Source organism: Capra hircus, chromosome 4, assembly GCF_001704415.2.
Source record: "Capra hircus breed San Clemente chromosome 4, ASM170441v1, whole genome shotgun sequence".
In the NCBI taxonomy this organism is placed as follows: domain Eukaryota; kingdom Metazoa; phylum Chordata; class Mammalia; order Artiodactyla; family Bovidae; genus Capra; species Capra hircus.
The window spans coordinates 7,827,998-7,855,371 of record NC_030811.1 but is presented as its reverse complement, the minus strand read 5'-3'; the positions used below and the strand labels follow the sequence as shown (position 1 = coordinate 7,855,371).

Genomic DNA, 27,374 nt, shown 5'->3' with positions numbered 1-27,374 from the left:
GGCGCTGGGGCCAGTCTGTGGGCCTGACTAGGGTAGCTCGGCTTCCCTGGTGGCTCAGAGTAGAGAATCCACCTGCACTGCGGGAGACCCTGGTTCAATCCCTGGGTAGGGGAAGATCCCCTGGAGAAGGGAATGGCAACCAGTCCAGTATTCTTGCCTGGAGAAGCTCCATGGACGGAGGAGCCTGGCGGGCTACAGTCCATGGATGGGGTAGCAAAGAGTCGGACACGACTGAGCGACCGAGCACACAGCCGTAGGATGAAGGAGGCGAGGCTGCGGCTCTAACTGCTGAATCGGGGGGCCTCGGGGAATCCTGAACCGGGAATGGCTGGGACAAGGGGACCGGGGGCGATCCGCCCGCCTGGGCGTCCTGACAGCCCCCACCCTGGCCCCCAGCCTGGTTCCTTGTCTTGCCCCTGGCGGGAGCCACGCTCGCAGCCCTCCTCGGTGCTCCAGCCAGGCTGTGGGCGAGTTAGACCTCCCAGCCTCACGGGGCTGCTGTGCGGCTGCGGCGACGTTGGCGGCTGCGGCGCTGCGAAGGAGCGGCGGGCTGCGGGGAGGCGGCGCCTCGGGAGTCCCGGGCCGGGTCCGGGGCGGAGGCCGTGGAGGGAGATTACCGTATTTACCCAGGCCGGTGCCGGACCCTTGGGGGCGGGTCACTGCGGGCGCGCTACCGTATTTGCCGGAAGCCGCGCAGACCCTCTCCGGGAGTGGAGAGCGCAGCGACTTACGTATTTATCCGGGGTGGCGTGGTTCCCCCCCCCCCCGCCCCCTCCCCGCCTTACCCCCGGCGTTGCGGGAGCGGGGTGGGTTGCACGAATCCCCTAAGGGAGCCAGGGCTTGCAGCGGAATGGGGTGGGTTGCTGCAGCAGAGTGGGAGGCCTACATATTTTCGTGGGGGTGGGGTTGCGACGCAGAGTTTACCATATTTCTCCAGGATCTCGCTCTGGCCGGAGGAGCTGGCAAGGTTGTGTGCGGGGGTTCGGGTGGGTGGGGTCAGCTCTTCCGATTCACGCCGCGATCTGATAAGAAGAGCGGTGCTGGAGGCTGGCGGTCTTTCTGGGGGTGAGGGAGAAGGGGCCCCCGGAGGCGTTGCGGAGAGTTACCGTATTTGCTTTGAGCAGCGCAGACTCGAGGAAAGAGCCACTGCCGGAGGCCGAAGGACCTGGGGCGCCGCCTGGGCTGTGAGTGCGGGATGGGATGGAGGAACTTGCCGCCGGAAAGACTGGGGACCGTGGCCTGAGACCCTCTCGGCGGGCGGGGCCCTCGACCAGGGGTATAGCTGGGGGAGTGGGGAGGCGGCTCAGAGACAAGGCCAGGCTGAGATTGGCCCAAGGGACAGAGATGATCTGTCTTTGCAAACATCCGTGCAGCTGCCTGGGGAAAGAGTTGGGGGTGGGGTCTGTTGCAAGTAGTCCTTGTCCCCTTCCCCGGGGTGAGTGGTGTTCCACCGGGGGCCTGAGGGTAGGGGGAGACAGAGGGGGTGCCTCTGAGACCCCACTCTGCTGGTAGGTCCACTGAGGCGGTGGTAAGCAGGGAGATCTGCAAGTGTGGAGAAGGCCTGCATGGAGGTCCAGGTGAAGGGCCAGGAGGCTTCCCTGATAGGGGCGGGGAATAGCATGGGGGGAGGTCAGCTCGACCCCTGGAAGCAAGCCTCAGTGCTCTGCAGGAGCTGGAGCCCAGGATTTGGGGAGGCGTGAGGGTGTTGGCCACAGACAGCGCCCCACAGAAGCAGTGGTCCTTTGGGTCCTGATGACCTGTGGGGGCCAGGAGAGTGGTGGTCTTCTCTGTGTGTGTTTTGAGGGGCACTTAGCTGGTGAGCAGCTAGTACCTTGAGAAGAACTTTTGACAATGAGGAAATTTACAGCCTAGTCTCAGTTCACCTTGCTGGGCGACCTTGGGCAAGTAAGTCGACCTCACTGAGCCTCAGTTTCCCCATCTATAAACTGGGGTTCAATAAGCCTGCCCCTTCCTCAGGGCTGTGTGGGCAACAATTTAAGAGGGACACAGTACCCTGGGAAAGAGGATCCTTAGGAGAAGCAGTGTGAGGTGGAACTGAACTTGGGGGTGTTTGTTGAGCTGAGAGTGTTCCTCAGCCTTGGGCCAGGCTTTCCTGGGGGGCTGCCAAGAGGAATCAAGCTGAGACCCGCCCCCTGCGAGCTCACACTGTGGTTCAGTGACTTGCAAACCTTTTACAGGCATGCCTCATTTTGATAAACAAAGAGCTGCTGCCTTTAATGTTTAACTGAGGTTACTTTCAAGTTTACAGGGCTTTTGTTTTGTTTCTTCTTTTAAGCTCTGCGAAAATATCTTTAAACCACTGTCGACCCCACCCTTCCCTCCAGATTGGGGATGTCTGTCCCTCCCCTCCCCAAGACTTTGGTTGGAGGGATAAGGCGCACCCGGGTTCAGGACAACTTATAAGACTGGAAGCCCCTGAGTATTACTCATCAGCATTTATTCCATGCCTTGTGTGGCAGGCACAGCGTTTGATGTGGGTCATAAAAGGAAGCAGGTCTGTCCTTAAGATGCTCACAGATTAGGGAGACAGAGGTGGCATGACCACCCCATGTGCTGTGTGATGCATGAGGGTCACAGGGTTGGGCCACGTGGCTCAAAAGAAGCTGGAAGGGTCAAGGAAGGCTTCTAGCAGGAGGTGTCATCTGAGAAAGGCCTGAAGGAGGGGTAGGATGTGATTAAGGGGTAGAGAAGAAAGAAGGCCATTCCAGCAGGGGGACACTGGCTCGAACAGGACTGGGGAGTGATGGGCACTGAGGCTGGGGGCTGGCCGACCCTCGGGTGCCCTCTGACTCCTCTCTCTGCTTCTGCCTCCTCAGGGGCTGGTGATTGCAGCCGGACGTGCCCATGACCGAGCTGGCATCCTCAGGGGGCGGGTCCCCTGCGGGGGACGGGGAGGAGGGCCTGGGGGACGATCGAGGCCTGGTCATCCACCACCCGGCGGAGGAGCAGCTGCACCGTTGCCCGCTGTGTGGCCAGACCTTCGCTCAGCAGCCCAGCCTGGTGCGGCACCAGAAGGCGCACGCTGGGGCGGGCCGCGCAGCCGCCTTCGTGTGCCCGGAGTGCGGCAAGGCCTTCAGCGTCAAGCACAACCTGGAGGTGCATCAGCGCACCCACACGGGCGAGCGGCCCTTCCCCTGCCCCGAGTGCGGGCGCTGCTTCAGCCTCAAGCAGAACCTGCTCACGCACCAGCGCATCCACAGCGGCGAGAAGCCGCACCAGTGCGCGCAATGCGGCCGCTGCTTCCGCGAGCCGCGCTTCCTGCTCAACCACCAGCGCACCCACGCGCGCATGCCCGCGCCGCACCCGCGCCGCCCCGGCGTCTTCGGGGAGCGCAGGCCCTACTTTTGCGCCCGTTGTGGCAAAAGCTTTGCGCGCGAGGGCTCGCTCAAGACCCACCAGCGCAGCCACGGCCACGGGCCCGAGGGCCAGGCGGCCCATTTAGGCCGCGTGCTCTGATGCGCGCAGAACCTGCTGCCGCCGCCGACTGTTCCCCGCCCCAGAGCCGCATCTGTGACCCCTGGAGATGCCGCTGGGCTGGGGGCCCCTCTCTGGACGGGATCCTGGGAGACCATGAGGGCTGGCTTGGGGGGCGTTTCAAAAGGAGTGGGCCGCTGCCTAGCTTGGGCCGCCTCCTTCCGCTCATCCTCCAGGACCCTCCGGGTGGCTGCACCCGGCTGCTTTGGGCCCCAGTGTTGGTTTTCCTCCACAGGCACACGCAGCTTAGAGCAGGTGAGACTTAGCACTGGCCAGAGCCCTCTCGGTCTTGTTGGGGGTCACGTGGGGAAGGTGGGGCACACAGGGCTTCTAGGCGTAGGACTGTCTTCTTACTAGATCCTCATTCCCTGAATGCCAGCATTGAAAGCCACCTGGAGAGGATACTGTCCACAATCCTCAGGCTTCCCCCAGCCCCAAGGTATTTAGTACCTTTGAGAAGTCATTTCACTTCATGACACAGTTTGCTTATCTATAAGTAGGGGCTAAAGATGAGGAGGGCCTCCTCCTCCCGGGGATGTTCTGAGGACTAAGTTTAGCAGATAAGAGGAGGTGACATCATTAATTGAGTGCCCCAGTGTGCCAAGCTGTCTGCTGAGTGGGGTCCTTGGGAGGAGCACAGCCCTGTCCCTGGGGTGCTCATACAGGGTGATGCCGGCTACCGTAGGGGACAGACTTAAAAGTGTTCTGGGGGATGGGGAGGTGACTGGTGACACCCAAGACAGTCTGATGGTTTGATCTGGGTCCTGGGGACTCATAGGGAACATAGAACCTTCCATAGAGTATGGAAGGTTTCTAAGGTGGGCATCTGAACTTGGAGGCTTATATTTGCTCTACAAAGGATTTGTGGCAGGGAGAGGGGACACCAAAATGTTTAATGGAAAGAGCCCAGTGAGCGCGAGTGTGGTTCAAGGACAACTGGAGGCATGGAGGAGAGATGGAAGTAGGGCCGGGGTCCTGGGGTCGTCTGGGCAAGAGAATTGAGGTTCCCTGAGTGGACTGGCCAAAGTCATGCAGTGAGAAAGGGGTGAGCCATGACCTGTCCCCCAGGCCTCAGATTCCAGGCTGATGCTTGGGCTTCTCCGCCATGTGGTCGACAAGGAAAGTGAGGCTCCCCCAGGCTGGCCCTGAGTCACACACAGGAGTTAGTGGTGCAGCAGTGCAAGCCTGGACCTCATTTTGGATTCTGGACCCCAAGACCCTGTATCTCTCCTGTACCATCATTAAGAGATGCTCCTACAGGTGGGAAAAATGGGGCTTTGAGGATGCGGGACCATGTAGTAGAAGCATGGGCAGGGGCGTTGGTGGGAGATATGGGTGTCTGCAGGGGACGTGGCCTCCTGCGTGGTGGGTTGGGAAGAAGGCAGCTGGGGGCTGGGAGAGGACCTGCCTCCACAGGGCCCTTGCTCTACACCCAGGCTGGTGCTCAGTGCTGGAGACCTGTCTCTGCCCTCCCCCCTTTCCTTAGAGCCGTGTGGCTTCTTGGGGATCAGTTGTCCTCTGCCTGCCGCCCGTAGGTGGCTGTTGCAATGTGGACTAGTGCTTAGTGGTGGAGATTAAGAGATTAAGTCGGGACCTGGGACATCTGGAACCAAGTCACCAAGTACCCTGAACCCACGATGTCTCATTGGTAAATGGGATTATAATCCTGGGGTGCTTGGTAGGGGCTAAGAGGATGCAAAACCCTGAACTGGGTGCAGGGGGCCCATGACTGCTCCCTCCTAGCCCTGGCTGAGCGGGGAGGCTGGGCGGGGCCATGTTCCACCCCAGACCTGACCCTGGTCTCTTTGTCTTTATGCACAGATGTGGAGTGGTCAGGAGCTCTGGGCAGTGTGCAGGGCGCCTCTGACACAGAGACTCGGAATGGGGCCTTGGGCCTGCACCCCAGCATGAGGACACGTCCCCTAAGAAGACCTACCTCGGGAGGTGAAGGCAGAGGGTCCAATGGAGCCTGGAATTGGAAACAGACTTTGTGCCTCGGTGGAAAAACTCCCCAGGCCTGCTGGGAATTACAGCCAGAGGAGAGGTGGTCCTGGCTGCCCGGCCTCTCCTGTGGTAGCAGCGATGGTGCATGTGTGGGGAACCCACTTCTGTGCTCCCGCCTGGCCCACCAGAGACAGGAAGTGAGCTTCTGGGGAGGACACAGCAAGTGGAAGCAGACACCGGCTCCAGAGGCAAGACCATCCCCCCAGGGATGAGCATGCCTGCAGGCTTCCCTCTCCTTTCGGGGCAGTGGTTTCTTCACACTGTTGGGCTCACGAAGCCCTCTGGCAAGATGGCAAAGGTTATGAACCTTCTCCCCAGGAAGATGCACATACTCATGGGGATGCAGAATCTACGAGGGATTCCAGGAGCTCCGGGACTCCAGGCTGAGATCCCTGGGCCCTGGGGCTAGCCCGCTGCTCCTTCCTGAGCTGACACAGAGTCCTGGGTCAGGGTCTTCGTTCGAGTCACATTTCGTTTCCCCCATTCTGTGCCCATCGACCTTCGTTCCCTTTTCAGGAATAAAGAATTCTGAGGAGGGACCCCAAATAGTCATTCTGTCCTCGCACAGCCCACAGTCGGCGCATCAGGAGCCTCAGTTCCCTTCCCCAGCCGTCGTCATCATCCAGAAGCTTGGGGGGCGCTGCTCTGCTCTCCTCTGGTTTGGGGTTGCTTGTTCTGGCTTCCTGAGTGCCGGCTCAGGATGATGTGGAGAGGGTGAGGAGGGAGGCTGGGGAGGAAGCGGCACCTCCCCGCTGGTGCCCGCCAGCTCCGGGCAGGGAGAGAGGCTGGCAGACAAGTTTCCGGGTGTCCACAGGGCACAGAGGAACAAGAGGAGGGCGAGGCTGGGGCCAGCCACAGGGCGAGGGCTCCTCCGGGCTTCACACCTGGCCTGGAGCTCCCTGGCCTCCCAAGAGTGGACCACCCCTCAGAAAAAGGGGGACCGACTATGGCCCGGCTGGGGTTTTGGGGACAACCAGACTTTGTAAGGTGGGTTATGGAGAGTGAAACCCTCGGGGGTGGGAGAGGACTTTAGTTATGACATGCAGGTCAAATCCCAGGGATGTGAGTGCCGGGGTGAGGGGGAATTGTGTTGAGGTGGGGGTGGGGGTTTCCCAGGGCTGAGCTGGGGTTCAGTCAGGGTTGCTGGGGGCCCCCATGGGTCTCTGGTGCAATTTGCACATGGGTTCTTACTGACCGCCTGCCATGCTCCAGCTTCTGGGATAACAGGCCACTCTGCAGAGGTCAGAGAACAAGGCCCCACGCTTCTGGAACTCCCCTCACTTGGGTCCTTGCCTCACCTGGGGGGACCCTCGCAGACACCCCTGCTCTGTTCATCTTCCACCTCCCCTGGTGCCGGTCTGACCTGTGCCCCTCCGCCCACCTCTGCTTCACCCTCCTAAGCCCTCTTCTCCACCAGGCCTGCCTTCTAGAACCACCTAGCACACACCCCTCCCTCCTTGGAACAGTCCCTGTGTTAACACACCATCTCGCCCATGAGAGGTATGTGCAGGCTTATACTCAAGTTTCCTCTGTGTGTGTGACGGGGGCGGTGGGGGGGCCTCCCTGAAGGCGAGGGTCGCGTCCTTCCTTCTTGAACTCTGGCAGGGTTTACAGCAGGGCTGGGCTCATACACCCAGGAATTAGTTGCCCACTGGCTGGTGGGTCCAGGGCAGGAGGCCACGGGGTGGGAGGTTGAGGGGGGAGGTGTGCCCACTGAGTGCATTTTACTGGGCTGTGGGCTGGTCTCCCAGACAATAATGGGAGGTCATGGGAGGCCTCTGGTTCTCCCCTCCTTGGGGCAGTGGGACAGGAGAGACCCCTTCCCCCCGCCCCCGCCTGCCCCCGCCACCCCTCCCCCACCCCGTCTGGCTCCTCAGGAGTGTGGCATTGGACCTTCAGGCTGGATGTCTCCCTAGGTGACCGACGCCTGCCGGAGCTGACTAACAGGAATTGATGTTTTCGTGACACCAGCTCGTGTGAGTGGTCATTTGAGCTCAGCTGGGAGCAGGGAAGCCTTTACCTCAGCCTCCTTCATTTTCGGGGTTACGTGCAAAGTCGCAGAGCCCCAAAGTCACAGCAGTGAGTCAGCTTGGGCTCCCCCAGCTGGCTAATGACTGCTACTGGATTTGGGTAATAGACAGATATCAGGGCGCCTTGGAGTAAGCCCCCGCAGCTTGCCCAGCTTGAGGCCAGGCAGAACTGCAGAGAAACTTCGAGGTGGTTCCCTCTGCCGGTCCCTGGGTCCCTGAGCGCTGGGACACCTGGGCGCCAGCCCATCCCCACCAGGAGGCCCTGGCCGGTCCTGTCCCTCTCCTGACTCTGCTCCTCCTGCGTCACGGGTTCTGAGACTCGAACAAGTACCGCATGCACTGCAGAGACCACGCAGAGGGAGGGCCGTATCCTGCTGCGTCTCCCACCAAAGGCAGGTCCGGCCGCTGACACGCTGCTTCAGCTTCACAGCCCGGGGTCTCCTGGTGCAGGAGGTGCTGGAGCCTGGCGTTGTGCTAGGCCCGCCGCCGGGTTGCCAAGACTTCGATGAGTGATTTCTCCTCCAGTCCCTGGTGAGGGCTGGGCCTGGTCATGGCCCATGGTTATGCGCTCATTCCTGAACCTTCCTTCCGTGCCTCGCTCTTCGACTCACACCTGGGGCTGTGTCAATCGTGTCTATCAGCCGATGGGGGTCTTGAGTCGGGGTAACTCGCAGACAAGGGCCTGGGAGACCAGACTCAGGTCGGGGTGAGTCAAAGCAGGAACCGCATTCAACTCAGATCCACTGACACCTTAAAGGGGAACCACGGGATCTGTAACTGAGAAGGGTGGGGACTTGACCGTGGTGCCGGGACCCAGCCCATCTCCCTCTCTGCTGCCTCCCTGCCTCGCAGGGCAGGAAGGAGCGGGCAGCAGCTCTGCCTTCTGCTTGCCCAGGCTCAGTTCCTTCCCTGAGAGTCAGAACCAGCTGCAGGGCTGACCATCCTCGGCCGGAATCTGTTGATGCTTGTTGCCAGAGCAGTGGCTTCACCAGATCTGGGGAGGGCCACATGTTGGATGGCCTGGCCTGGGCACATGCCACCCCAAGAGGCTCAGCTCCACCTGGAGGCCGTGGTGTGTGTGTTGGGTGGTGGTGGGGGGGGTGCGGGGTGGGAAGAGACGAATCACCAGGGAAAACCAGAGTTGAGAGGGCAGGCGAGTGGACTCCGAGTGGCAGTCCAGCACCCCTGCTATACCCAGCAACCTCGTGGTTTGTTATAACTGCAAAATTGCAGCCCCCTCCCACCTCTAATCAGAAATGGCCCTTTAACAAGAGGTCCAGGCTGTCGTGTGTGCAGGTGGTCTGCCCTACCTCACTTTCCCACCTCTCTCGGGTGGGCCTTTTGACTCCGACATGCCATCAACCCTACTGTGCAAAGAGGCGGGAGACTAAAGCATGTCATTTGTCTTAAGCAGCTTGGGTGTAGAGACAAGACGCTGTCTCCACCTTCTGGAACCTCCAGGGTCCAGGATCCCAGACATAATGCCCCTCCATCCCATGTCCCCAGGGGACAGAGCATTCATCAGCGGTGCCCAGCCTGGCCTGGCCAGCCTGGCTTTATGAGAATTTTCCATCAGCACAGAGCACAGCACAGGAGAGAAAGGTCCAGGAAAGGGCCGATCCTGAGAAAGCAGAGCAGCTCCTCCACCCAGTCTGTGCACCCTCCCCGACTCCCCGCTCCATCCTCCTTCGAAGCATCACTAAGCCTCCCTCTCCTCACCCTAGTAATGCCCAGGTGAGAGGATGTCTACAGTGGAGAATGCCAGGACCCTGTAGATTCCCTTTGCAAGCTGCTTCCAGCGCTGACTGCTCAGCTTCACAGCTGCTTAGCCTGGGGGCTGTTCCCAGACCATGCCCGCCACTTCGAGTGAGCGCTGACCCAGCAGTCACTGTGTCTGGTGTGGGGCCAGATCTGAGGGCAGCCTGCTCTGGGGATCAGGCTACACTGGGCTCCTGCTGAGACCACATCCTTGGCTCCTTCCCCAACCCGAGCCTGTGTCCCACTCCCCTGCTCTTGAGAGCCCCTCCCAACACTTCTTCTTCCCCTTGAACAGAATCTTTGGCTCAGCCTCCACTTCTTAGGACCTCAATCGAAGACAGTGTTGCTGAGACATACACGCTCAATTACACGATCAAAGCATCTCGCACAGATGAGATCGTGACTAGTATCGAGTTCTGCCTGCTGCTGTGGGCTTTCATCAAAGAGTGCTGGTGGACAGATTGGAGGTGGTTGTGTTCTTTGTAAGGTGGTGAAACCCACGTAGAACAGATAACCATTGCTTTTCTCGTGCCAGCCTTAGACTTAGGTAGCATTTCAAACACAGATGCCTCAGACCAGCATATTAGCTTGTTGTGTTTGGGCATGCGTGCTAAGCTGCTTCAGTCGTGTCCGACGCTTTGTGACCCCATGGAGTGTAGCCTGCCAGGCTCCTCTGTCCATGGGATTCTCCAGGCAAGAATACTAGAGTGGGTTGCCATGCCCAACTCCAGGGGATCTTCCCCACCCAGGGATGGAACCCCCATCTCTCACCTCTCCTGCATTGGCAGGTGGGTTCTTTACCACTAGTGCCTCCTGGGAAGCCCTTTGTGTTTAATAAAAATCATTTTTAAAAGGCTGTTGTTAGGCAGAGCACCAGAGGACCAAGGTGGCTTGGAGATGTGGAAAGACCCCAGGGGTTGAGCTGGTCCTTCTCCGCCCCTGGAAACCTGCTAGCAGACAAGCAGCACCCTGGATCAGGGTTCAGGCGCGTGGGTTCTGGAGGCCTGAGTTGATAGGGGCAACGTGAACTGTGTCCAGGTGTGGGGCCTGAGCGATTCGGGAGTGGGGTGGTGTGATGGTGTCTGTGGGTCCTGAGAGGTGGCAGAGACAGTGGCTGGAGGATAGAGGGGACAGGCAGCCTCTGGCGCACGTGAGCACCCCCAGAAATGACTAGGGGTGTGCACTGTGGGCTCCTGGGGAGGAATGACCCCACAGAGTCCTGGGGGCGGGGGAGCGCTTGGTCTGTATGTAACAGCCTGTTTCAGGCTGCTGGAGCAGGACACTGGTCACCGCTTTCTCACCTTGCCTCTGAGCTGGCTCGGGGGGCCTGTTACCATGTTTTCTCTGCCAACGCCCTCGACAGCCCGGCCGCCTGCCCTGTGTGCCCCTCTTTATTCCAGCTGCAGAATCCCAGGGACAGGATTGATGTGACTAGTCACTGTCCCTTGGACAGAGCTCATTCTCCCCGCGCTTCCCATGTGACCTGTGAGCCTGGAGCTGGCATCCCAGGCACAGGCCCAGTGGCCCTGCTGAAAGTTTCAGTCCTGGGAACTCGGAGATGCCTGAGCACGTGTTCCTGGAAGGGAGGGTCAGCTGACAGGCTCCTGGGGTCTGACTTGTCCAGCCTTGGATTCTGGTTTCTCCCTCACTTTTACGTGCAAATCTCTCTGCCCCGGCCCTCCGCCCCTCCCCGGGATAGGTGGAGGGCATGTTAGTTTTGATTGGATTCTAGCTCTGGGTAGGGTGCTGGAGTTGGAACAACAACAACAAAATCCCCATTGGACCTTCTTTCTGTTCCCATGACCTCTGCCTGGCTGGTGTATGATAATATTTGCAGTCCCTTCTCCCTAATGCCTGGAGAGGGTTATATAAAGGGGGACTGTTAGCTTGGCCAGCACTCTGAGTATAGTCAGGAAATCTTGCAATATGAGAAAATCAAGGGACAGAGCCAGTGAATACAACAGTCCCACTTATCAAGTGAAGTGAAGTGAAGTCGCTCAGTCGTGTCTGACTCTTTGTGACCCCATGGACTGTAGCCTACCAGGCTCCTCTGTCCATGGGATTTTCCAGGCAATAGCACTGGAGTGGATTGCCATTTCCTTCTCCAGTCCCACTTATGGGATGATGTTAAAAAAAAAATAGGTATCATTGAGAGGTTGTATTCTGTGAATACAATGAAATTAGAAATACAGGCACACCTGCGAGATATTGTGGGCTTGCTTTCAGACCGCTGCAATAAAGTGAATATTGTAATGAAGCGTCACGTGAATTCTTTGTCTCCTAGTGCATATAAAAATTCTGTTTACGCTATAGTCTGTTTAGTGTGCAGTAGGATTATATCTCAAACAAAACAATGTATGCCAACTTAATTTAAAAATACTATATTACAAAAAAATTCTAACCCTTATCTGAGTCTTCAGTAAGTCCCAGAGTAACATCAAAGATCACTGATCACCGATCACTGTAATGTAATATGTTAACATTATTTCATATCATGATAATGAAAATGTATGCAATATTGTGAGAATTAGAAAAATGTGACACAGACATGATGTGAGCAGATGCTGTAGGAAAAATGACACAGGTAGACTTGTCCAACACAATATTGCCATAAACCTTCAGTTTGTAAAAAAATGCATCATCTGTGAAGTGCAATAAAAAGATGTACGCCTATGATTAACAAAAAGATGACAAAATGAATGAATGACTGTGAAAACACCACCTTACAAACTTTGAGTCATGCAACCATAATTTAACCCTTAAATATGTTCATCAGAAGAGAGGACTTCTTGATTTTGAAAATCAAGAAGTCAAGAGTTTAACTTAAAAAGTTAGGAAAAGAACAACAGAATATGCCCAAAGAAAGAGAAAAAATAATAAGAAAGGTAAATTTTAATTAAAATAGGAGCTCAGATTGCTTTATTTGGGAAGGCTTTCAACCTCTAATGATAATTCTTCATATATAAACAGAGAATAGTGGGGAAAATATCCCCAAATGTTTTAATGAGGCTAGTATAACCTTGAAAATGAAACCAGACAAGGACAGGACAATGAAGGAAAATTTTCAGCCCGTCTCACATATGAGGATCTCCACAAAAATCCAAAATAAAATCTTGGCAAGTCAAATCCAGAAATATATTTAAAAATGTATCATGACCAAAAAGGGTTTATTAAAAAAATATAAAGAGGTTTCAACATAAGGAAAATCTATTAAAAAAATATATCACTGCAACAGATTAATGAAGACAGGGCATGGTCATCTCAGTATATTCAGAAAAAGCAGCCTTCCTCCTCCTCACCTCAGTATGCCTTCCTCCTCCTCATCTCAGTATACCTTCCTCCTCTGCTATTTTTTTAAAAGTGAAAGTATAGTTGATATTAGCATTATGTTACTTTCAGATATATAACATAGAGATTCAAATTGTTTATATATTATACTCTAAAGTTATTATAATAAAATACTGGCTATATTCCCTGTGCTGTACAATGCCTCTTTGTAGCTTATTAATTTTATACCTCTAGTTTGTACCTGCGAGTGGCTCAGATGATAAACAATCTGCCTGCAGTACAGGAGACCTGGGTTTGATTTCTGGGTCAGAAAGATCCCCTGGAGAAGGGAATGGCAGCCCACTCCAATATTCTTGCCAGGAGAATTCCATGGACAGAGGAGCCTGGCGGGCTACTACCCCTATCTTGCCCCTCACTCCTTCCTGCTCCCCACTGGTAACGGTTAGTTTTGTTCTCAATATCTGTGAACTTGTTCGCTTTGTTACATTTCTTCATTTGTTTTATAGTTTAGATTCCACGTATAAGTGATAACATACAGTGTTTGTCTTTCTCTCTCTGATTTATCTCACTAAGCATAATGCCCTTCAGGTCCATCCATCTTGCTGTAAATGGCAAAACTTCATTTTTAACGGTTGCGTAGTATTCCATTGTGTATATATATCTTCTTAATCCATTCATGTGTCAGTGGACATTTAGATTGCTTCCAGATCTTGGCTATTGTAAGTAAAGCTCCTATAAACATTGTGTGTGCGCGCTCAGCCACTCAGTTGTGTCCAATTCTTTGTGACCCCATGGACTGTAGCCCACCAGGCTCCTCCGTCCATGGAATTCTCCAGGCAAGAATACTGAAACAGGTTGCCGTTTCCTTCTCCAGGGGATCTTCCCGACCCAGGGATGGAACCCGCGAGTCTTGCGTCATCTGCGTGGGCAGGGGGATTCTTGGCCACTGCACCACTGCATCGGGTGCATGTATCCTTTCAAATTAGGGTTTTCATTTTCTTCAGATACCTATCCAGGACTGGGACTACTAGATCATACGGTAACTATATTTTTAGTTTTTTGAGGAATCTCCATACTGTTTTCCATATGATGGCACCAATTTGCATTCTCATCGACAGTGTAGGAGGGTTCCCTTTTCTCCACATCCTAATACTTGTTATTTGTGCTCTTCCTACTCTTCTTTATCTTTTAAAAACTCACACTCTCATGGGTAAGACTTTGCCCCTGTTCCCTCTTCCTGGAATATTCTGGAAAATTATGCTCCCAGACATTCCCAGCGCTCTCTTGTCAATGAGATATCTGTATAGCTGTCATCTCATGGAGACATTTTCTAAACGCTTGACTCAACAGCTCCCTATGTGTGCTTTCCCCTATCAACCAGCTTTATTTCCTCTGCCACAGTGATCACAGACATGACCTTGTTTATTTATTTGTTGGTTTGTTCATTATCTCTCTCTTCAAATGTAAGCACCAAGGGTAGTGGGACTCTGTCCATCCACAGCCCAGAACAATGCCTGGTACAGGTTAGGTGCTGTATAAATACTGGTTGTGTCAGCTGACTTGGGTTTCTTGGCCGTTACTGGGGCATACTCAGGAAATTTTACTGTATAGAGAATTAAACTTGTTAATTGTTTTAAGTATAAGGAAGCCTTTTTGAGTCTGCAGTTAACAGCAAAGTTGATATGTCACTCTCACTGACATTCAGTTGAAAGTTTATTGATTTCAATTTTTCAGTTTTCTTTAGGTACTCTGGAATGAAAATAGTCCTTAACATTTTTATAATTTTGCAAAACCGGTAAGCCCCAGGCATTCTACCTGTGATGTCTACTGGAAAATTGGACCTTTTGGGAGGAATTATGTAATTTATATATTTCTCTTTTTGTCCGTGAATCCAGTAAATGGAATTTACTTCGTTTTTAAGGTGCAAGTTGTGTGAGATTATCGGTTGACTCTGTCCTGAGGTGTAGGCTGCACATAGTTAGCCACGCCGCTTGTCAGATGCCAACGGGAAAGACGCGCCCTCTAGGGCACATTTCGAGAACTGATGTGGCGTGAATTGGACTTTGTCCTCTGAGGCCTGCCTGGCCGCGTTTTTATTACAGTGTGCAAATCAGGGACTATGCAGGCCGTTAGTAAATATTTGCTGGATGAATAAATAGAACCATGAGGCTTTCGAGTGCCCTATGGAAGTGAGTGAAAAAAAAAATCAGAGCTGTAAACTGTCCCCTTAGAGATGAAGTGAAGGTTGATGATAACCCAAAGGCTGATGAGAAGAGAAACATGGAGGTAATGAATTTCAACATACATTTCTCGTCTGAGTTTCAAGAGGGGAGAAGAAGAAAACATGGAGTAACGTTCCAAAGGGAATGAGCCAAAAATCTGGCAATGAAAGTTTGCTCATCAAAATTTATTTAAAGGGACTTTTAAAACGGGAATAGGCCCCAAATGGGGTGAGGCACAAACTCTACAGTCTGCCGAGTCGACCACAGGATGAGAGAAAAAGAAGAATGTAGTAAGAGTGGGAAAAACAAAGACCAGCTGAAAACGGTGGGTTGTTTTCACCTGTAAGCAAATCTTTAAAATATAGACGTTACACTTACATGTGGAATCCAAAATATGACACAAATAAACCTGTGTATAGTGGGCTTCCCTGATAGCTCAGTTGGTAAAGAATCTGCCTGCAGTGCAGGAGATCTGGGCTCGATTCCTGGGCCGGGAAGATCCGCTGGAGAAAGGATAGGCTACCCACTCCAGGTGCTGGCTTCCCTTGTAGCTTAGCTGATAAAAAATCTGCCTGTAACGCAGGAGACCTGGGTTCGATCCCTGGGTTTGGAAGATCCTCTGGAGAAGGGAAAGGCTATCCACTCCAGTATTCTGGCCTGGAAAATTCCATGGAGTGTATAGTGCATGGGGTCACAAAGAGTCAGACATGACTGAGGGACTTGCACTTACACTTTCACGCTCATAGGTGGCGCTAGTGATAAAGAACCCACCTACCAAGGCAGGTTAGACGTAAGAGGCGCCAACTGGATCCCTGGGTCAGGAAGATCCCCCTGGAGGAGGGCATGGCAATCCACTCCAGTACTCTTGCCTGGAGAATCCCATGGACAGAGGAGCCTGGCAGGCTACAGTCCATGGGGTCGCACAGAGTTGGACACGACTGAAGCAGCTTAGCATGGCAAACCTATCTATGAAACAGAGACAGAATGGCGGATATAGAGAGCAGATCGGCTATAGGAGCAGACTCCTCCAAAGACTAGGGGATTGAGGACTGAGTGGAGTGGGAGGTTGGGGCTAGCAGATGTAAGCTTTTATATATAGCATGGATAAACAGCAAGGTCCTCCTATATAGTACAGAGAACTATATTCAGTATCCTGTGATAAACCATAATGGAAAAGAATACATTAAAAAAATGTGTATATACATATAACTGAAACACTAATGTACAGCAGAAATTAACACAAAATTGTAAATCATCTATATGTCAATAAAAATATTGATAATATATAGCTATTATTAGGAAAATTTGAATACTTATTGGATATTTGATAATATGGAATTAATAACTAGGTTATTGTGCTTGTACAATGAAAGGACTTTTAGTGTTCCTACGCAGGGAATGCAATGCTCTCTGAAATTTGCTTCAAGACTTTCTGGGGCATGGGTGTGAGAAGGTGCAGCTAGAGATGAGGCACTATTGACTGTGTGTTGATGATTTGAAGCTGGGTAAGAGGGGACTGGGGGTCATTACAGCCTTCTGTCTACCACTGTCATGTATTAGAAGATTTCTGTAATAACAAGGTGAAGTATCTTCGAGCCCAATCCTTCAAGCCCTTAGAATGTTCCCTTCTTAATACTTCTGAAAAAGCAGAAGTATTGGGGCGGGGAGGAAATGATTGAGGCTGATTTAAAGTCTTGGTTTTGAGCCCTTTCCTTTTGTCCAAAAGATGAGGATGGGGAGGAGTCCAGAGGATGCCCTCTTAAGGGGTGATGCTGTATACGTGTCTCTTCAAGATGAGGAAAGACGATCTAATTATTAAATAGGTAATTGGGCCAAATTGCTTCGTGGTCGGATTGACTTAAGGATATATTAACTGGAAAATTTGAAAACTTTCCCAAATGCTACTGAGGAAATAAAATTGCCTTAAAGACAATCAGCTAGTTGAGTATGAATCAATTTTTGACCTCGAGAATGGCAGTTCTAAGCTGGAATGTCTTGAAGGTTTTTGTTGTTGTTGTTGAACTAAATGTGTTTAAAAGGAAAACTGACATAAAGCACTTCTGAGAGAATCCTAGGTCTTTGGCATGATTATGATCACAGAGGAGTCTGATCCCTTGGGGTGGAGGTGGGGTGCAATGCCTCTGAAATATCAAGAGAGCCGGTGGGGGATGCTGAGCCCTTGCCCGGATTTCAGAGGTTGAGGCTCAGCTGTAACAGAGTTCTCTGAGTGAATGGCTGCTCTTTTGAATTTTTGGAAGTCACTTCGGTGTTTGGCTGACCTTAGAAAAATTCTAAGGAACGCTAGGAATGCCTAGGGAGTGTATTGAGAAAGGCAGCCTTAATTCAGCTTCCCGTAGAGACAGGTTCTGGGCTCCACACTCTGGGTCTTCTTTCTGGATGAGGTGGGATGGGCGGTGGGATGCCACGGGACTGCTGTTTGCATTGCTGGTGCTTCCACTGACTTTTCAGTGACCACCGCACAGAAATGGCTGAGGTTGGAAGAGCGTGAGTCTTGGTATTAAAACTGGGTTAGAATCCCAGCTCTGTCACTTCCAGCTGTGATCTTGGGTGAACTGGCTCCTAACAGGAATTTTCTGTTTCTCTGCCCGAAGAAAGGCATGAATGCCTGTTGGGGAGTGTCTTCCTGTTTTTTTTTTTTTTTTTTTTTTTTTTTGTTATTTCCTAACTTTAAAAAACAATTGAGGTATAATTGATTTTTAGTGTTCGTGTCAAGGGTGTAGCACAACAATTCAGTTATATATATATATACATATGTGTGTGTGTGTGTGTGTGTGTGTGTACGCGCGCGCTAGGTCGATGCAGTCATGTCCAACTCTTTGTGACCTCATAGTCTGTAGCCTACCAGGCTCCTCTGTCCATGGGATTCCCCAGGTGAGAATACTGGAGTGGGTTGCCAAGCCCTCTCCCAGGGCATCTTCCCGACCCAGGGATTGAAGCCAAGTCTCTTATGTCTCCTGCACTGGCAGGCGGATTCTTTATCACTAGTGCCACCTGGGAAGCTATATATATATTCCTTTTCAAATTCGTTTCCCTTATGGGTTATTACACAATATTGGGTTGAGTTCCCTGTGCTATACAGTAGGTCCTTGTTGGTTATCTGTTTTTTACATAGTAGTGCGTACATGTTAATCCCCAACTCCTAATTTATCCCTCCCCCCGTTACCCTTTGGTAACCATAAGCTTGTTTTCTATGCTGTGGGTCTGTGTCATTTTGTCAGGCTTCACCCCTAAACGATATCGGGTGGTATTTGCCTTTCCCTGTCTGGCTTACTTCACTTAGTGCGAGGTGTCCCCTTCTTTCCAAAGCACTTCCTTCAGTGTCCATTTCAGGGCTGCACCCCTGAGTCCTCGTCCCAGCACGGGACAGGCGCCACCCCACCCTGGCCGCCTGCACCCCACCTGGAGGGCAGAAGAGATGCATGGAGGGGAGAGTTGGGGGGACCCTTGAGCAGGGAGGGCCATGGCTGGCTCTGGGGAGCTGCACCTGAGTAGGGGTGTGGAAATGCAGTGATCAGCGGGTCGGAATTTCCAGGACTTCCAAAAGGCCCTTGGTAAACCCTCCAGAACTTCCACTCGGGCTGGAAGAATAAAACGAGCAGTTTCTGTTTCTCTAATTTGAGGGGTTTGAGAAATGGAAGCCAGACTTTCTTCATTTCCACCGTGAACAGGATGGAGGCGAGTTTTCCGTGCTTGAAACCTTTCTGCTGGTGCCCCCCTCGCATGGGGTGTGAGTGCTGAGTCTGAAGTGTTCTTGCCTCATCTTTCCCTTCGAGATACTGCAGATCCGGTGAGGCCCGAACCCTCCTTTTCTGTGCAGAATCGCCCTGAGACCAGATGAAATCTGAGGAGGCCTGGAAGCTGTGGTGGGCACAGTGCCATCCAGAAACTGGGGAGCCGAGGGGGACTAATTGGGCTGGAGAGACCCCACTTGGTGGGGGTCTCAGGCCTCACCTGGAACAGGCGCATCTCAGGAGAAGGCAACATACTAAACGTTTGGGGGAGGTGATGGAAGTTCACGGCCCCAAAGTCAGACCATGTGCAGAGCTGCAGGAAGAGGCCAGACACCTGCGCCTATGTTGCCGCCTGGGACCCTGCAGGTTTTTCCTTTACCTCCCCAGGCAGGCTTCCACTTTCTAGAAGCAAGATAATAGAACCTGCTTCCTATTTGTACTGATGCAGAATGTGATTTCTAGGTGGGTTATGTCTAGAAGAGTCACCAACATCTTCTGATGAAAGACTAATTCCAGGTGCTCCGTGGGGCCCTGGAGAAGCCTCTGGAACACTGCATGCCTGGGCTCTCTTATAATTCATTAGGCTTCCGGGACGCATCTCATCAAGGACAGAAGACACTGTAACTGGGAGTCAGGGGACCTGAGTGTCATATCTTTGCGGTGAGCTTTATGTTTTTAAATAGAAGGGTGACTTTTTAGTTTTTAAGTTTTTCCTAGCTTTATTGAACTATTATTGACATATAATATATGTAAGTTTAAGGTGTATGATTGTGCTTTCCAGGTGACTCAGTGGTTAATCTGCCTGCCAGTGGAGGAGACGCAGTTCCACTCCCTGGATCGGGAAGATTACCCTGGAGAAGCGAACGGAAACGCACTCCAGTATTGTTGCCTGGAAAATGCCAGGGACAGAGGAGCCTGTAAACTACAGTCCACAGGGTCACAAAGAGTTGGGCACGACTGAGCGACTGAACACACAACAAAGGTGTACGTTGCGATGATTTGATCTTTGTATATACTGCAGCATGTCTGCCGCAGTGAGGCTAGTTAACACCTCTCCCCCTCACCTTTGTGTGTGTGTGGCAGTAACATTTGTGATCAAATCTCTTAACGACTCCCAAGTATATAATGCGATTAACCTCCTTCTCTGCTTCTCAGAAAGTGCTGACTCAGGCCCGGGCACAAAAGAAGGTCTTGTGGGAATCTCAAGGCCGCCATCGGCAAGCTAGGCTTCTGGGGACATTTTTGTTTAGCTCAGAAGTTCTTAGGAGTGTTGAATTGTTCTTCATTATCTATCCATATTTATCTAAAATGCTGTGGAAGGTGGGCCATGGCTGGGCTGTGGTTTGTCTGAGCCTGGGACCTGGCCCTTAATTCCCCGAAGCCAGAACACCTGAGGCTGAGATGTAAGAAGCAAGTGGCCTCCGAGGTCCCTCCTGGTTTCTTACTCGTGTTCTGGCCTCACTATTGCTCTCGGTGCCCCCGTGTGGCCTTCGTGCTTGTGGTTAGTCGCTCAGTCATGTCTGATTCTCTGACCCCGTGGACTGAAGCCCACCAGACTCCTCTGTCCATGGGGATTCTCCAGGCAAGACCATGGGAGTGGGTTGCCATTTCCTTCTTCAGGGGATCTTCCCAACCCAGGGATCGAACCCAGGTTTCCCTCATGGCAGGCAGATTCTTTACCGACTCAGCCACCAGGGGAGTCCAAGAAGACTGGAGTGGGTAGCCTATCCCTTCTCCAGGGAATCTTCCTGACCCAGGAATTGAACCAAGGTCTCCTGCACTGCAGGCGGATTCTTTATCAGCTGAGCGACCAGGGAAGCATGTGGCCTTAGAGCAGGATTTTTTAATAATTAATAATGTGGCCTTTATCTGCTTATTAAAAATCCTGCTCTTGCCTCCCTGCCAGCCAGCAGCCCGGGCAGAGGGACAGATGTCCTTCTGATTAAATCCTTCGGGTGTGACGATAAAACCTGTGGATGGAGCAGCTGCCTTCGGCATTCGTCATCCCATCTCCTTTCCAGCGAGGGGATTATAGCACCTTGAGACACCCAAGTCTAGACAACTACATCAGTAACACATGCCACAAGAAAGAAAGTGAAGTGAAGTCACTCAGTCGTATCTGACCCTTTGCGACCCCATGGAATGTAGCCCACCAGGCTCCTCTGTCCATGGGATTTTCCAGGCAAGAGTACTGGAGTGGGTTGCCATTTCCTTCTCCAAATACATGCCGCAAGGGGGAGAGAAATTAGATGGTCTCTGGAGGAGAAAGTGGGTTGAGAAAATATTCTTTTTTAAAGATGGGAGAGGAGAAGGTAGGAGGGGGTTGATGGGGGTGGGGGGAATGAATGGACTATGACACAGAGAGATGATGCCCTCTTAGAGTCCGCTGAGAATGGTGATCTGACTGTAAAGACAGGGCAGGTTCTTGTGTCTTTGCTGGGGCTGTTTGCGTTGCTTGATGGAGAGTTGGGAGACTCGGGCCACCTTTGGCCCAGTTTGTTCATGTTCTCCTCCCCCTGACGGCTTCAGACTTGTCTCTTCCTGACTCTTGACCTCCTTTTCCTTGGATCATTTATTTGAGAAAACTTGTAATTCCAAATTCTTTCTCTGCCTCTTTGAGATGTAACTCTTTTTAAAAGCCTCCTGCCAGTTTTACAACCCAGAACTGTCTTTCTCAAGGATGTGGGAGCTGTCTACTCCTTTGAAATGTAGCCACCTATCTCTCTTCTGCCCAGGAGGGTCAAGCCTGGCTTTGGTGGGCTCCAGTGAGCAAACACACACAGCCTCATCACAGTGACAGGCTTCCCCACCGTCCACCAATGCTTTTCTAGTGGCTCACCCCAGCCCTGAACATCCATCCTGGTGTTTGAGTGGGTGAGTTCGGTCTTAGTCCCTGTTTTCAGAGCCTTGAACAGTCTTCCTGGCCTGGTTGCCTTTGTCTGCTGCAGTGGTTGCTATTGTTTTTATTTTTAATTGGAGGATGATTACTTTACAATATTGGGTTGGTTTCTGCCATACATCAACATGAGTCAGCCATAGGTATACAAATGTTCCCTCCCTCTTGAATCTCCTGCCCACCACCCATCCCATCCCACATCTCTAGGTGGTCGCAGAGCAGCGGATTTGAGCTCCCTGCAACATACAGGAGATTCCCACTGGCTATCTATTTTGCATATGGTAATCATGGTTGTTGTCTTTATTTATCTTATTCACTTAGAGTTGATTTACAGTGTGTTAATTTCTGTGTGTGCTAAGTCACGTCAGTCATGTCCAACTCTTTGCGACCCCATGGACTGCAGCTTACCAGGCCCCTCTGTCCTTGGGGATTCTCCAGACAAGAATACTGGAGTGGGTTGCCATGCCTTCCTCCATATATCTATATCTATATATTCTTTTCCAGATGATGGTTTATCACAGGATATTAAATATAGTTCCCTGTGTTATACAGTAGGACCTTGTTGTTTATCTATTTCTATATACAAGAGATTGCATCTGCCAATCCCAAACTCCCAACCCTTCCCTCTCTGCTTGGCAAACATAAGCCTGTTCTTTGTGAGTCTGTTTTATAGATAAACTCATTTGTGTCATATTTTAGGTACCACATATAAGTGATAGCATATTGTATTTGTCGTTCTCATTCTGACCTACTTCATTTAGTATGATAATCTTGAAGTCCATCCATATCGCTGCAGATATCATTATTTCATTCTTTTTTTATGGCTGAGTACTATTCCATTGTATATGCCTATACACCACATCTTAATTCAGTCATCTGATGCTGGACATTGAGATTGCTTCTACATCTTGGCCAGTGTAAATAGGGCTGCTGTGAACACAGGGGTATGGATCTTTTTGAATTACAGTTTTGTCTGGATATATGCCCAGGCATGGGATTGCTGGATCCTATGGCAACTCTAGTTCTAGTTTTTTGAAGATCCTCTATACTGTTTCCACAGTGGCTGCTGCAGTTGGTCTTGATGCCTCCCCCGGGGTTTGGTTTCTGTTGCCCTCTGCTGTGGAGGCTACAAAGACTAGATCCCCATCTTCCGGGCTGGTCTCATGCCCACAGGGAAAAGCATGCCTTGGAGGTCTAGGTTTTTGCTTTGACCTGGTAGTTCCTTATTGCCTTCTTGCTTCTTGGACGTTTTTGAGAAGATTTAAGCATCTTTATCCTGTTTAGTTTTAGTTATTTTCAGTGGGAGGTTGGTGTGAATAATGTGGTAAATAGGGACCAGTAATGACCTTTTGGATTTCTCTGCCTGCCATGACTCTAGAACCTTAAACTCAGTGTCCACAAGCTCATCTCCCTGGAAAACCCCAGCCTCTCATAGCCTGAGCTCCACAAAGGCCACTAGAAAGTGTGTGATCCCAGACATCCCACAGCTGGTCAGCCCGGGGCAACCGCTAGCCTTTATATAAAATGAGAATATACCTCTTCTTCAAGTTAAGTGTTTATAAATAGGCATGTTATTTCCTAATAATAAATATTGTAGGAAACAAGGACTCTGTTTGAGTAAGACATTTAATTTCATCCACAAACTGTCAAAATATACAAATTTAGTTACAAGACACTTTTACTGCCATCTGCCAAAATTGTAGTAAACACACATGTCCTGTTTTTGAAAGAAAACAACATATAATTTTTTTTCTGAAATAAGAAATGTCTATGTTGTGAGTAGCACTCCCTTTGATCTGGCAGCTCGAACACTTGTAACAACCATCCTGAATGAGTCTTTCTTATTCTTGTGCCATTTCTAGCTGCTAAATCAATTCCTTTTTCCATCGTCCGTTTCCCTGTCACTATTTTAGTTCAGGTCTTTATTCCTAGCTTGGACTATTGCAGTAGCCTCTCACTGGTCTTGCAGCCTGACCCTGTTGCCTCCATGGGCTCAAGCTACTCTCCTTACTCTGCCTGCCCGCGGCATTGACCCCTCTCCTGCCTGAAAGTCCTTCTGGGGGAAATTTCCAGATGCCCGTCAAGACTGCGGCTGGGCTGGAGCGCCCCTATGTAGTCTCTTCCTCCTCAATGCGCGCTCTCCTCACTCTAGCACCTGCTGCAGGAAATGGCTGGCTTATGGGTCGGCTGATGAGTTTTTTCCCACTTGTTTTTTTTTCTCCATCTTGCAGGGTTGGCAGGCTTCCTCTTTGCTTCCATGGCCCCCCTGAACACACCTCTATAGCAGCATCTACACGCATTTTGTATCCACCACACATTTAGTCTCTTTTCCCTCATTTGATTGAGCTCCTTGAATCAGAGACGCATCTGGAGAGTCTTTGAACCTCTGTGTCTGACACTGCGCTTGGTCCTGGTAGCTTCTTCCTTTCTCGCGAAACATGTGCCTTGCTGGCTTATCCTGTTTCTGGAAGTCCAGCCCCTCTTCCTCCCGCTGCTGCCTTCGGGAGTCTGGGGAGGGAGGGGAGGAAGGGTGTCTTACCGGTAGAGCCCCTGCAGAACCCCCCTCACTTCAGTTCAGTCACTCAGTCGTGTCCAGCTCTTTGCGACCCTATGGACTGCAGCACGCCAGGCTTCCCTGTCCATCACCAACTTCCGGAGCTTGCTCAAACTCACGTCCATCCAGTCGGTGATGCCACCCAACCGTCTCATCCTCTGTCGTCCCCGTCTCCTCCCGCCTCCTGGGGAGTGGTTTTGCTTCCCTTGTCATTACCCTCAAGGCCACTAGGGGGCAGAAAAGTCCCATCCTTCCCTGGATCAGGGCCCAGTCAGGAACAGCCGCCTTCCCTGAAGAGAGATCCATTCTCCAGGAGCCAATGTGTTGAAGATCATTTTGCAAACTGATCGACTCAGCAAATAACCAAGTTGCTAAATCAAGAATGAGTTATTTGAAGCTTTGATATTACTCAGAGTGCTTACCACAGCTCCTATTTCATCTAAGAAGGAGGGAGTTTTTCTTGATCTCAGTTCATGGTCTTCTCAATTTTGGGGACATGAGATACCATCCGGCCTGTGACCCAGCCATAACCTGACCTCCACTTCCGGCAGTGACACAGCTGGGATGTTGACTGACCCAGTGGCAGGCTGGAGAGAGTCTTCTTGGAGGAGGGTCCTCCTTACTAAGGAGTGGTGTTGGAGAAGATTCTTGAGAGTCCCTTGGCCAGCAAGACCAAACCAGTCAATTCTAAAGGAAATCAACCTTGAATATTCACTGGAAGGACTTATGCTGAAGTTGAAGCTCCAATACTTTGGCCCCCTGATGCGAAGAACTGACTCATTGGAAAAGATTCTGATGCTGGGAAAGATTGAGGGCAGGAGGAGAAGGAGGCGACAGAGGAGGAGACAGTTAAATGGCATCCTCGATTCAATTAAGGATGTGAGTTTGAACAAAATCAGGGAGATGGTGAAGGACAGGGAGGCCTGGTGTGCTGCAGTCCATGGGGTCACAAAGAGTTGGACATGACAGAGTGACTGAACAGCAACAAGTAGGATAGGGGATGGGCGAGCCTTTGTCAGTTTCCCCTCCAAGGTGTGTCCCTCTTGGTGGCAGAATGAACTTGAAGACCAGCCCAGAGGGGAGGGGGACCCCATGGGGACAGAGCAGCCCCTCAAACCCGGTGCAGTTCACACTGCTCCTCCTTCCACAGGTTGGTCCCTGGAGTCTCAACCGACGTCAGACATTTCAAGGCCTGCAGCCTGGTGTAGCAATGTGAGCTTAAGGGCCTCTGCATGGTGACTGAAAGTCCTCTCACTGCAAGGACGTTAAGCTAAGTGGAAAAAGTCAGTCACAGAGGACAAACACCGTCAGATTCCAGTCTCAGGAAGTATACAGAGTTGTCCAAAATCGTAGACGTAGAAAGTAGAAGGTGGTTATCAGGGGCTGGGAAGAGGGGCATTTGCATCGAATGGGCCTGGGGCTTCAGGTTTTTGGATGGAGAGGTTCTGGAACTCTACACAACGTGGAGAAGACACGTGATGCTGCTGAGCTGTACACTTCAAAATGGCCAAGATAGTGGATCCAGTGTTGCACAGTGTGAGGGTTTTTTTTTTTTTTAACCACAATAAAATAAAATAAGGTCTTCCTCTGCGTTCGACCTCCTCCTCTAGAAAATGGCTCAGCGAAAAGGGTTTCGTTTTATGAACTCTAGGAAAGCATCGGAAGTCTAGCATTTCAAACGTTTGACTAGCTCCGGGCAAAGAAATTGACTTCCTCCGGGAAGCAGCGCGGGTCCGAGGCCCCAGTTTCTCCGGGGATGGGATTTAAGGAGAGCCCCCACCTCGGAGGCAGGAGAGCCGCTGTTACAGCAAGCCGGGAGCGCTGCTGCAGGGCGGAAGGAGGGCAGGGACGCGGTGGGGGAAGGAGGTAAGCAGTGTCTGCGGGTTTCCACCCGCAACCAGAGGATGGCTGCGGGCGGGGACCTGCGCGCCCTCCCCACCGCTGGCGCTGCCCCCAGAGGCACCCCGTCCTGGGCCCTGGGCACAGCCAGCCTTCTCCTCCGAAGACCCCTTCGGAAGCTCGGCTGGGGCTCCGCCCCTCGGTCCCGCGGGGGCCTCCGCCCGTGGGCGCGCCGAGCTGGGTGGGCGCTGTCCCTCTTGGACTCCGACCGCCCTGACCCTGACGTTCTCACCCTGCTGATCTGGCGTCGCTTTACTGAACTTCCCCTCCCACCGCCCTCGAAACCTATTTCTAGAAACCTCTTCCTCCTCCGAAGTGCTCCTGACTCTGCCCTGCTCTCCCCACGCGGCTCCTGCATCCCCTGAGCAGACCGAGCGGCCGCCTCACCCAGCGCAGCGGCCGGCGGGACCCGGCGGCGCTGAGGCTGTGAGAGACCAGGGCACCGGACCCAGGTGCGTGTGCGGCGGGGTACCTGGGCACGGGGCGCCGGGCGGGGATGGGGCAGGGGAAGGCGGCCGACCCGCAGGGCCACCTGGAGGGCTTGCTTTCAGGGGCTCTGGGATGTCCCTCCCGCTCCAGCCTGCGGGGCCGGGTTTTTGGGGAGGGGGCACCCAGTGATTCCCGCCGTCCTGGGAGTCATGCCCGAGGGCAGCCTTCCCAGGAAGGGGCAGGTCTGGGAGGGGCTGCTCTCCCCACCTAAGGCTGAGATGAAGGCCCGGAAGAAAAACAAGGGGACCCGCTCTTCGAATTACCTAATTTCACGACTGTGACACAGAGTACCACCCCCCAGCCCCTCCCTCGGGAATTCAGCCATAGCTGCCTGCCTCCTTGAGAAGCAGAGGGCAGGGAACCTGGCCATTTGGACACTGATTTTCCACATTCACTTTCCTGTTATTTCCCAGTTCAGTTCAGTAGCTCAGTCGTCTCCGACTCTTTGCGACCCCATGGACTGCAGCACGCCAAGCCACCCTGTCCATCACCAACTCCCAGAGGCTACTCAGACTCATGTCCCTTGAGTCGGTGATGCCATCCAACCATCTCATATTCTGTTGTCTCCTTTTCCTCTCGCCCTCAATCTTTCTCAGCATCAGGGTCTTTTCCAATGAGTCAGTTCTACGAATCAGGTGGCCAAAGCTCATTTGGAGCTTCAGCTTCAGCATCAGTCCTTCCAGTGAGCATTCAGGACTGATTTCCTTCAGGATGGGCTGGTCGAAGGGATTCTCAAGAGTCTTTTCCAACACCACAGTTCAAAAGCTCAAAAAAAAAAAAAAAAAAAAAATCAAAAGATATTTCCCAGCCCTTGCACAATTAAGATTCCATTAACTGTGCATTGAAAGTGGTCAGTGTTTGGTCAGAAAGCCAAAATACTTTCAGAAGGCAATGGCAACCCACTCCAGTACTCTTGCCTGGAAAATCCCATTGACTGAGGGGCCTGGTGGGCTGCAATCCATGGGGTCGCTAGGAGTCGGACGGGAC

The 27,374-nt window shown here is 52.1% G+C and overlaps 2 protein-coding genes across 5 annotated transcripts in view; both read left to right on the top strand.

Annotated features, from left to right (window-relative positions):
• LOC102190581 (oocyte zinc finger protein XlCOF26) lies at window positions 1,025-6,040 on the top strand. 4 transcript variants are annotated; one of them, XM_018046770.1, is made up of 4 exons: window positions 1,025-1,184; window positions 2,838-4,755; window positions 5,031-5,143; window positions 5,317-6,040. In XM_018046770.1, exon 2 carries the CDS (start codon window positions 2,866-2,868, stop codon window positions 3,475-3,477), a length of 612 nt encoding a protein of 203 aa, XP_017902259.1. In that variant the 5' UTR covers window positions 1,025-1,184; window positions 2,838-2,865; the 3' UTR covers window positions 3,478-4,755; window positions 5,031-5,143; window positions 5,317-6,040. The 4 variants fall into 4 exon arrangements, with proteins under 4 accessions (XP_017902259.1, XP_017902258.1, XP_017902256.1 ...); XM_018046769.1 differs by having other exon boundaries at window positions 4,982-5,143; XM_018046767.1 differs by having other exon boundaries at window positions 2,838-5,143.
• Window positions 26,116-27,374, top strand: part of GIMAP8 (GTPase, IMAP family member 8) — a 45,826-nt gene continuing 44,567 nt past the window's right edge. The window contains exon 1 of the mRNA XM_018047475.1: window positions 26,116-26,350. The gene's annotated coding sequence lies outside the window, so the exon portion shown is untranslated. The remainder of the gene's footprint in view (window positions 26,351-27,374) is intronic.

Coding starts and splice junctions, on each gene's coding strand:
- LOC102190581 (XM_018046770.1), top strand. CDS start 2,866: ATGACCGAGCTGGCATCCTCAGGGGGCGGGTCCCCTGCGGGGGACGGG.